Below are 12,332 nucleotides of genomic sequence, written 5' to 3' on the forward strand. Positions count from 1 at the left end.
GTTATGTCCTGGCAGGAAAATACTGTAATTTTTTAACAATTTTGTTAGAAATAAGTTGTATTTTGTGATTTTTATACAGGGATATTGGCACACACTATACATCTGTAAAACGTCGTAATTCTAGATTGATTGTACCGGAAAAGCCTGGCTGAAATGATTCCCGTCTAGTCCCGATTTAATTAAACGCCCTAGACTTTGCAATATGGAGAGCAACTAAAGTTTGTGTTACCAATGGAAAACCTGCAGATTCTTCAGGAGCGCATCAGAGACGCAATAAAAGTAATTTCAGCAGCGGTCATATTAGTGACCAATTTTTATGAACGCCTACAGAATTTTATTGTATCTGAAATATTTAAAAAATTGTATTTCGTACTCCAGTTACTGCTAAACTTAACAGTATGTGATTTGAATTGAATTGCATCTGTACTTTTTTAATAATTTAATTTTTTTCATCAGAACATATATACGCCCCACCCTGTACTGCACAATACACAAAAGAAAAGAAAGATTTTTAAACGAACGGTGGTCACTAAGAGGGGCTTTTTTTTAGTTCGGTTAGGCCTACAATGGGGCAGCCGTCAAAATAAAAGAAGTAGTAATAAAATATGAAATCAAATCTGAAAAACAATAATTTATTTATAAGTTTCTTTAATTTTTCGCTCACTAGTGACGAAGTAGATAAAAACCACCAAACACGTGGAGTTATTCGCGGGTTAGCGGACTGGCCATATGTAGTTTTCCTAGTTTTTCACATATATAATTATCACCTAAATAGGGACCAGTTTTCATAGAAAGTTCTCCCGGAAGAACCCCTCTTGACAGATTGCTCAGTATCGGATTCAGAAGTACCGAAAGAAAAGAACGGCTGGATGGCCGAGCGGTTAAGGTAGCATCTTACTGCTCTGGTGGTACAGGGATCTAATCCGGGCCGATCGAAAAATCGTGGAAATTTTTCGCGGTAGTCCTCTCGGATATGTCGAGCTCTGTCCCTCACCATCCGGCCGCCTCATTGTGGACTGAAAACAATTATTTTGATTTTAAAAAGGGGGTCTCTTAATGCTCACGGGGTGGAGAAAGTTAACTCTCCTGCATTCTTAGATCTGCCGAAAAGATCGCTACGCTAGTGTTACGTTTCCTTATTCCACCAATTCTTTAATTTCTTTTTATATAGGAAAAACAGCAAGTCCAATTTTTTCATTACAATTTTAATATTCAAGAAAAATTTAAAATGTTTTAAGTAGAAGTTTCAAAATGATAGTAAGAAAAATATCACAATAAAACAAATCCGAAGTAAACAATTTGACAGTATGCCAATAAAATTATGGCGGCAGGGAGGAGTCATGTGAGGAAGCTTTTTAATATAATTTCGTGTTCGAGTAGAGAATATGTAAAAAATAAATATGTGTACCCAGTGTGTATTGTGTCAGGAACGATAGGATTAGGATGTGCACTTCGTTATTACATACAACCCGATAAAAGAAACTCATTGTTTACAGTTCACGCTAAGCAATCTCCACGTCAAGGCACTTACGCCAGACAAGATGCTGTAAGATTTCTTATTTGAAATTAAAACTATATTTTATTTTCATCGCGACTATGATGTAGATCTTAAGTATTATTTTATAAATAAAGTTACTTTTTTAACAAATGATGCTATAATATGTTGGAACCAAATATTATTTAACAGTATTACAGGCATAACATTAATTTTCCATATTTATATTTAGTTGACTTCCAGACTGGCCAAACATTCCTTTACTCTTTTAGGGAGAACTGAAGACTTAGCTGTTCCTGGGTATAAAAGACCATTCTTGGTGAATCCAATCAATTAATTGCTTTCTATTGTATGGTCTGGATATCAACTCTTGTGGGTTGATGTCGACCAATGTGGGAACTCTGCTTTAGAAAAACAATTTTTTTTGAATTAAGTAAAATAAATTAATTTATAATTAAATAATTGAGAAATTTCATATTGACAGCAATTGCTAAAATTGTTTGTTGCTGAATGAATCACAGAAGATTCATTTAGCACAATAATCTTGTCAAAAATTCATCAACAATTCAAGAAAATGTGATTTTGTCAAAGAATATGCAATACTGATAAACATTGGAAACTTGTAAAAATTAGTTTAATTTCGTAACTTGTGTTTACTGTTTTACGTAATTAATTCTATTACTAATTACATTTGTGAACTTAATTTTAATTTGTACATTATGTACAGTAGTTATTTGTTGACATTAAGCAAAACTTTGATTTTAGAAATAATGCCATTTTTTAAAATCAATTTTTTGAGTTTATGAATGTGTAATTTTCTAAAATTTTGTTTTTCCAAGTTCATATACATGTATTATTTGCAGTAAATAAATTTAATAATGACCTTGGAAGAGAAAAAAATACAAGGGAAAGAAGTTTTCAACTGTTTATTATCAAGTTAATTAAAAAGAAGTGTAAATATTATTAAATAAATAATTTAACTTACAATTTTTGATACAAAAAAGCAGTAATTATACTAATAGTATACTATAAACATTAATTAATTTTTACAGTATGACATCATATGATATTAAACAAACTAACAAATTTTATCATATTCAAATAAAAACTATGTAAAAATATTTAGTTCAATAAAATATACAATAATTTATTCATTGAATTATAACTTTACAAATGTTTGTATTACTATAATTTATTACTAGGAGATAGTTAAATTCTTAAAAATATAAACAGGATTTCTAATTTGTAATAACATTCATATTTCAGATATTCTGCTACAATATATTTGAATTGTTGAAAATTATTTTTTATATCTTGTATTGAATAAATTTAGAAATATAAATAGATAATTTAAAACTCCAGTTACTTGTACTATTGCTTGCTGGTGCTGTATACTGTGTCTGAATCTTTATATATATATGGATATATATATATCCATTATTTTAAATATGGTAAAAGCTCAGTATAACGGACTTTGTGTTATTACAGATGGCTAATATCAGTCCAGCCAAAAGTATAGGAAAATTATAAGAAAATTCATTCGTTTATACAGACTCCTGTCACTATGGGCTATTTTTCAAATCCCTGAGACCATTATATAATACAAACTTTTTTGTTGCCATTGCCATTTTACTTATTTCATCATAGTCATTTTATTTACTTTATTTGCAAAAAATAAATACAAAATAATATAAAATTCATTTTTTAATTGTTTTTTGATATAGATTTTCATATTATGTCTAGATTTTGTTTCATTTTCTGAGCAACTAGTTTTGTTTAGTTTAGGTTTTTATTTTTTGTATGTGATGAAAAGATCATAAAAGAGAACAAATCATTAGATTTAGGGGAAAGTCCTGCAATACTGACCACTTTAATATTTTAGACCATAGCCAATGTAAGTCTTGAGAAAAACTGATTTTACAACAATAATATAATAACTTAAATAAGATAAATAAAGTACAGAATAAGATTTCTCTAAAATTTTGCCTAAAGTACTAATTATTTCTAAAATTAAGAGTCATGAATTTGGGCAGTGCAAATATTGTCATCCAGTATTGACCAAGTTACTATTTTAAAGGGTATTAAGATCCTAGTGATAATATAAGTTGTTTTAGAGATTTTTATTCAGGCAAATAAAAGTATAAAATTCTTTGATAACATACTTAGAATAGTGTACTGTTGTACTATAACCAATAACAACATTTATTTGAAAAAATAAATAATAGGAAAGCATAGGAATAAATTTACAAAACTTTATAATGAACTTCACTGCTTACAATTGTCACAAATAGAATACAAAATATTTTCTTAATCGGCACATATATGTGCCCAACAATTATACACTGTATCCAGTTGTCTTGAATGAACTTGTCATCCTGACCTTGTGTATAAAAAAACTAATTGTTTTTCCATTTGTTTGTTGAAAGTCCTTTGCACGACCCATCTGAAGGACCATATTCATATTTATGCCAACTTGGATTGCTCTCAATCAATCTGCTAATCTTGTTTTCAGAACTGAAAATGTCAAAACAACTTGTAGTTGGATCATACTGTTTGCAGAAACTTCAACTATTATCATTTTCATGCTAGCTTCAATTCATTTTACTTTTGTCTTTTTCTCTAAATTGAAAAGAAAGAAAAATGAGACCTTTCTTTAAATATTAATTTGGTTGGTACTGGATAACTGCAACATGATAACATTTTGGAGATTGTACATTGTATATAGTTTTATATTGTGAAACTAATATGATTTATCTTAACCTAATATTACTATAGACAAAATACATTTTAAAATGAAATTAACTACTTATCCCCAAAGTAGAATCAGAGCTGTGAAAATAACTTTTGACACACTAAATTTTAACCAACAAACATTTCCTCTGGCTCTTAGTTCACACAACTATAACCAAACAAAATAGTCCCCAAAGTTAGGCCTTATGATCTATGGCAATGATATGTCTATAAACTGCTGCTACCTAGTTCTAGTAGCAAAAACTAGTAACGGTCAGTGCTGTATGATTATCCCTATATTTTAGATTTACTGATAGATATGTTGTTTATACAAGTTTAAGAAAAATCTGGCTTATATACTTTACAACTGAAATTTTGTCCACTGTGTAATTGACTTTTGTCCACAATACCAATATACAGTAATGGACAAGTCACTATTACTATATATAGAAGAATCCCCTTATATTCACAGTAACTTATCTGCTGAAATGAGGTAAAAAATATATTGATTTGGCCTCTGGACCTGGAGAAAACATCTGCAAACTGCATATATTTACTCCATGTTAATTATCAAGATCCATTCTAATGTGATTCTACTGAATAATAATGGACTTTTCAACATAACAGACAAATCTGTAAAAATGTATAATTGTGATTAAACAGACTTTCATTATAATGGACAAATTTCTTCAGTGGTGATCTGTTATATCAAGCTTTTACTGTATCACTATGAAATATATACAATAATATAAAAATAACTTTAGATGAATGGAAATTTTTTTCTTGTAGAATAAAGTTGAAGAATCACAAACAACTCATTTGACACAACGTGAACGAAGGTTTATTAGATTTGCTTCAGTAGAATATAATGGACAGATATACATGACTCCACAAGATTTTTTAGAATCTGTTACAGAATCTGATCCACGACGTAAGTAGGTTAAATAAGTTTTAAGATTATTGAAATAGAAAATGTTTCTGATATTCCATTTTGCTATTGTATTTTAGAATTCCAGAAATAAATTTCTAACATTTCCTTCAGTTCCTAGTACAATTACATTTGTAAATGATTTCTTTTGTAACTGCACTTGTACTAAATCACCACACTTCTTTTCAGACCTTGTTAATTGCCATTCGACGCATCTGCGGTCATGCTAATTAGGGCTGTACAGAACCATACGACTGCCCGACGTCACTATAAACAATGTAGTTTCACTCAAGGTTAAATTATCCTGGCTTCGTAAGACATTGTTTTAGATCCTAGTGGTGGCCTCTTGTGCACATCTAGTGGGCACCTCTTGCGCACAAGTTGGCTCTGACCGCCGACAGTCGTATGGCTCTGAACGGCCCTAATTAGTATGACCGCCGGTGCATCAGATGACGGTTAACATGTTAAAATGCAGAAAGATTTATTAATTCTCTAATGTTTTTAGTTACCTTTATTGACCTTCTTCAGGAAAGAAAGAAACAAATTATGTTTAAAAAGAATGAAACCAGGAATGTATTCTGAACAGCTTAATTTGAATGTAATAATTTTAGAACAATTAATTAAAAACATACATTAAACATATTATATAACAAAAAATTAAATATACATGCCAGACATGTATGAAAATTACAAAAAATATATATAAAAATGTAAATGAGAGCAACACAAATTCTCACTAACCTGTCAAAACAATACAGCATTTGTCAAAACTAACATCTAACCTTTTTGACCTACTCTGAAGGTCTTCATCGGGAATTTAGAATACTGGAATGTTCTTTTAATTTTTGTCTCAAATTGAATTAATTTTTTAATTTTTGCTGTTATGCACATTATGGAATTCCTTGATATGGAATTCCATAATGTGCATAACATTATGCACATTATGTTATGTGCATAATGTGCATAATGTTATGCACATTATGGATGTCAAAGCATGTTTGCCATGCTTTTGAGATTATTTTTTCTTCTTTGTTATTAATGCAGCTCCCTTCTCTGTTTGCCTTGAAAATTTCAAGTGTCCATATCTCTGATATGCTCCCACATACAGATGTTTTTAACATGGAGGCTTGTTAAAATAGCAGGACAATCCCTTCTTCTGATGCATATATTGAAAGGCTGTGGTGATTTTCCCTTTCTGGATGTTGTCCAGAAGGAAAAATTACCACAGCCCTCTGATAATCTTGACGTTTCTTGTCTTGTGTGAAAAAACTCCCACAATATCTGAATTTCTTTGTAATGCAGGTTAACTACATTAATCTTCCTATGAACAATTTCGAGTGATATTGTTTATGCTTAGTGTTCTTGTTTTCCTTTGGAGTTCATTGAGATCTGTGTTTGTCCAGTGTATAACTCCAAAAGAATAAGTGAGTAGACAGTGGGTGATCGGTTAATGAACATAATCCGTTCCAAGACTTTGTTCGCTATCTGAATTGTTCGTTAACCGATTTTCAATTTATCATAGGTTTGTATGGGAATTTGATTAATTCGTTCTGGAGACCCCAAAAAATAAAAAATATATACTTTCTTACTACGTTTATTTATATGTAATAATAAAAAACATATATACACAGACTTGCATTTTTATTAGACATGTTTTTTCTGTTTGTGGGGGTTAAAGAGTCTGTCTAATGTCGATTGCTTTTCTCTCTTTAGAATTTTTCAGAAGTAATTAATAGCATTAATTAAATTATCAACAACTGTGAGGCAGATTGGTGTGATAAGTCCTTATTATCTGCCTCATGGTTGTTGATAATTTAATTAATTTAATTATACCAGGGGCTAGAAGCAACTTTTGTAATAATTTTGTAATTAATAGCATTGTAAGTGTAGAGATCCCTTAGCCTATTAACCTCAACCTGGTTTGGATGCCATTCTAAGATTGTTGTTCTGACATTCTCCCACTTCAAAAGATTTAATAGCAGATATTGGCCTTAATCCTCTTTTTCAGAAGAAAACATATCTCGCCGAGTTTCTTGGTGTTCTTCATTCAAGAGTTCTTGACGTTCTTCTATTATCAGATCTATTTCAGGTTCCATTATGAGCTCTTCAATGTTCTTTATTTCTCAGATGTAATTTTTGTTACTCCTTTAGCTGCTTGAGTCTTCTTGATTATGCTTAGATAAGATTGAACTGTGGCCTACTGTAGATCTGTTCCAAGCCATACTGCCCAGCATCATCAGACATTTTCTGCCCACTCTCTACCTTTGCTATTATACTCTCACCTTTCGAAAATAAAAACCAACGCAAAACTTGAGTGCCTGCCCAACAGTCTTGGGAATACTATAAAAAAATTCTTTGTCAGAAAGATAAAAGGCTGGAATTACAAGGGAGAGTTTCAAAGTTCGGAAGAATACTATCTGATCAGTATATACCAGGTTGAATGTCGATGTCAACGTCTCCCGCGCTTTGAAAAGTTTCAAATTGTTGCCTGAAGGCAAGGGAAGACCAACCAGTATTCATTATTTTATGTCATTTCTTCTTGTGTTTGTTCTGTGAGGAAAATTTGGCATGTCTTGTGGATTGTTAATGATATATGTTAAATGTTTAACTAGTTCCTGTTGTTGTCTGAACATAAAAACATTTCACAAAAGTGTTCATTATTCGATTTGTTCATAGTCCGAATTGTTCGTTAACCGATCACCCACTGTATATATGAAGTGATAATGTGAATAGTGTTATTTTGTTGTGTTTGATTGTTGTAACCATATTATGTCAAAGCATGTTTTCCATGCTTTTGAGATTATTTTTTCTTCTTTGTTATTAATGCAAGCTCCCTTCCCTGTTTGCCTTGAAAATTTCAAGTGTCCATATCTCTGATATGCTCCCACATACAGATGTTTTTAACATGGAGGCTTGTTGAAATAGCAGGACAATCTCTTCTTCTGATGCATATATTGAAAGGCTGTGGTGATTTAATGTTTAATGTGTTAGATGCAGGGTTAAGCGCAAGACGAAACCATAGAGGACTCAAGGAATCTCCTTGAAAAATTCCTCACTTGATGTATATTTGATTTATTTTTATATGAATGTTGTTGAGGTTAAGATGTAATGTTGTTTTCCAGTGTAGAATGATAAAATGAAGGAAACTAATGAGTTGGGGATGGATTTTATAGGTGTGAAGTGTTTAGGAGACTGTCAAATGCTTTTCTGTAATCAGTGTATGCCATACGTACGTTTTTGTTTATGTACATTGCTTATGAACTTGCCGTAGGATAACAGTCTGAGTAGTACCCTTTGGAGTCCTGAGTAGTAACCTTTGTAGTTTTCTATGAGACTTTTTGTTGTTCTGCAAGAATGTGTTCATCATTATGATCATATATTTTGTTTTCAATGCAAGAGGTTAGAATCCTGTAAATTGTTGGAAGACATGTAATTGGTCTGTACTGTGCAGGGTCTTTGGTGTTGTTTTTTGGATTCCTATAGGTGATGCCCTATATGAGAAAATTTGGCATGTCTTGTGGATTGTTAATGATATATGTTAAATGTTTAACTAGTTCCTGGTGCAGAGATGTAAATATTTTGTACCAGAAATTGTGAATGTTGTCTACACCAGGTGTCCAGTGCTTTCTACATTACACAATGGATGTCTTGTGCACTTATTTCAACAGAATGCATAATAGATGTCTCCTGCTTGTCTTTGCTTTCCTCTTTGATCCAGTCTGCATCAGTACTGTTCATGACAGCAGTAGACCAAAGAGAAGACCAATAATTTTTGAGTTTTTTTCAGTTGGCATGCTAGTATGTTAGGAATCAGTAGTGAATTTTTATTATTATGTTGCAAATGTCATGCTCATCTGATACTGGTGCCAAGTGCTATGCTGGACTAAAGTCAAGGCACAGAAATAAGTATTACATTAAGCTTCTGAGTTATTGGTATATGTGTCAACATTAGAAACTTCTTAACAATATGAAGTGTTCAATATTGCAGCTTTCTGTAGTGCCATGTATATGTTTTTATTCAGGTCTAATATTTTTAGACTTTTGTATAGTGTATATGGTATAATACCATTAGAAGAGAGGACAACAAGTTTAATGAATACCCTATTTATCCTCCACACCTTTCTTATTTCTTGAGCGAGTGGAGTGTACTTGTTGATTTTTTTCAGTGTGAGCATTTTTTATGTTATGAGTGTTTGGAATAGAGATGTCTATTATATAAGCAATCTTACTGCATTTGTCAATTTATTATTATTATTATTTTTATTATTGAGTATCAGAAATAAACGTATTGTATTTCTGCACACATGCATGATCTTATATTTGAATATTTTTTAGAATTTATCATAATTTGTATATTTTTTTAAACATTAATACTCAATTTTGATGATAATAGTGTAATGATAATGAAACTCATTATTGTAATTATTTGTTAATATGAAAATGTCAAGATATTTTAATAAATATCAATAATATCAGTATAAATACCATTGAATTAAGTATTTATATATTGTTAAATTTAAAAAAATATTTTGCTTATAACTTTGTGTGATTTAAATTTTAACAAAGGTATTTTAATAATAATAATAATTATTATTTATCTTGAATAATTAGCTCGAATGAAGAGAAGAAAATTAACAAAAAAGGATTTAGAACATATGTATAATACTACACCAACTCGGCGAAAAGGATCAACAACATTGTTTAGATCACTTCATNTTAATAATAATAATTATTATTATTTATCTTGAATAATTAGCTCGAATGAAGAGAAGAAAATTAACAAAAAAGGATTTAGAACATATGTATAATACTACACCAACTCGGCGAAAAGGATCAACAACATTGTTTAGATCACTTCATGAGAATGGTAAGTGTTAAATTGAAATAGATAATGAATTAATCTATCTATAAGCTGAGACTTTGTAATTATAAACTAATAAATAATTCATTAGCTTGTAATAATACTGTTTTGTTAATTATATAATTGAGATATGTGATAAATATAATAGTTAAATGTTCAGACATTTCTTAACACTGGATCAAGAGAGTACTATCTTTAAAAAGACTTACCTTTCAAAAATCACAATTAATAATTTCAATTAAGAATGAGATTATCATTTGGAGAAGAGCAAATGAAAATTCTGTCTTAATATAATAACAACAACAACAAATAAATCAAAGATTAATTAAAGAATATGAAAATAGGTTAAATGCTATTCTCAGAACACAGTTAAATGCAAAACACACAATTAAAGCAATAAACACATATGTTGTTCCAGTACTCACTTATTCTTTTGGAGTTATACATTGGACTCACACAGATATTGAGCACCTCTAAAGAAAAACCAGAACAATACTTACTAAGCGTAAACATCATCCTAAATCCACCATAGAAAGATTAACTCTGCCATGTAAAGATAGTGGACATGGCCTGATTGACTTAGTAAGCCTTCACTACAAACAAATACAGACATTGCGAGAGTTTTTTGACAAAAAACAAAAAAACATCACAGTTATTTAAAGCAGTAACTCTAGCAGACTAACAGTAGCATGATATTAAACTTACACTCACATCATATGGACACAACAGAACATATAAAAAGCATAGACACCATTAAGAAATTGTGTGCTCAAAAGGCACTCCATGGCAGTCATTCTTACAGCTGACCTGGGATATTGTTGTCAAACAGCTGGCTAGCTTGGGGATGCCTCTTTGGGGAGATGGAAGGATTTATGATTGCCATACAGGATTAGGTCACAAATACTAAAACTACAGAAAGCACCAACAGACACCAAATGACAATGGTCCAATCCACCAAACATTGAAAAGTGAAACTGATGAAGATAGCAATGACTGTTCCTGAACATATATGCTATGTACAGTACATATATAATTTCACATTAATTGTTCGGTATTGCCTTATATTAAATTGTAAACCTTAATCCTGTATACTGTGCATATTGTTGCGCCATTTATTTTATACGGATTTTTCGTAATTGTTTATGCTGTTATTGTATCCTATAACTGTATTTTATTTTATTAATTAAATAAAGGCGATGTGGGTGCCCATGGATCCCATGGTCACTTCCTTTTTCTATCCTATCTAACTTCCTCTTGCTGCTTATCACCTTACCTACAAACCTTCTTTCTGTTTCCTATCTAAAAGGGCTAAGTCAGTCAGCTAAACAACTGACAGCTCTCTCACCCTCTTTTACAACTACAACTATATATTCTGAGAAACTTTTACTGAATGAAGTAATTTGATTATAATTGTTTCTTATATATGTTTTCCAAATTCTGTAATTCAGTATTGTATAAAGTTTTTTTTATATATAATCTTATTTATAAAAATGATTTTTCCTTAATTATATTAAATTCAATATTTTTTATGATAATTTGAAATTGTTTTAATTAAATAGTTTTTGATTTAATGTATGAAGTAATTTATTCCTTATAACCAAATTCCTCAATCAGTTTGCCTTTTTCCCCATTTATTTCTTATAATTTCTATATAAATATTGATTTAATAATATAGTAGTAATATAGAAATAAAAAGTATTTATTTCTATAGTAATTTTTTTTTTCCTTTGTGGTTTTAGGCCCCTTACTGCTCAGAGAGCACAAAGAGGCCAAAAGAGGCCATCTATAGTAATTTAGAAATAAAAAGTATTTTATTTACTGTTTCCTTTCACTTTCATATATTTTAAGATGAATTAGTGATAGATATAAGAGAATTAAAAAATATTTTATTAAATAAGTTTTAGTTTTAAAAAATACTAATAAAAAAATGTTTATTTTTTTGTTAATTTTATAATTATGTAGTATTTGATAGTTCAAAGTATTGAATTTGTATCAAATGCTGCTTCCTGTTTCATAATATATTTAATAATAATTAAATGATATGCTTACATATTATAATTACAAAATTTTATGTTAAAATCTTAATTATATATTTAAAGCTTACAATACCCGTGTAAATTTTTTCTTATTTTTAAATAACAGAAAGATTTATATTTATTTATAGGAATAGTATCATACACAGAATACTTATTTTTACTCTCTGTTCTTACAAGTAAGTGTTTAATTATCATATTTAATTATTTAATAAGCTGTTTTATTCTTGTTGTTGTGAAATTAATTTATATTTATAAATTCATTTTTAACTAATTTTAGAAATT

At 29.9% G+C, this 12,332-nt stretch overlaps 1 protein-coding gene across 1 annotated transcript in view; it reads left to right on the forward strand.

The window, feature by feature from the left end:
- The first annotated feature begins 880 nt into the window (after positions 1-880).
- LOC111620289 (calcium uptake protein 3, mitochondrial-like) overlaps positions 881-12,332 on the forward strand; it is an 85,389-nt gene continuing 73,937 nt past the window's right edge. The window contains exons 1-4 of the mRNA XM_023362193.1: positions 881-1,546; positions 5,015-5,156; positions 9,910-10,020; positions 12,179-12,226. Coding sequence (XP_023217961.1) covers positions 1,322-1,546; positions 5,015-5,156; positions 9,910-10,020; positions 12,179-12,226 — 526 coding nt within the window. The 5' untranslated portion in view covers positions 881-1,321. The remainder of the gene's footprint in view (positions 1,547-5,014; positions 5,157-9,909; positions 10,021-12,178; positions 12,227-12,332) is intronic.

The sequence above is a fragment of the Centruroides sculpturatus genome, unplaced genomic scaffold (assembly GCF_000671375.1).
Source record: "Centruroides sculpturatus isolate CEXI.00-Female unplaced genomic scaffold, Cexi_2.0 scaffold4, whole genome shotgun sequence".
Taxonomy (NCBI): domain Eukaryota; kingdom Metazoa; phylum Arthropoda; class Arachnida; order Scorpiones; family Buthidae; genus Centruroides; species Centruroides sculpturatus.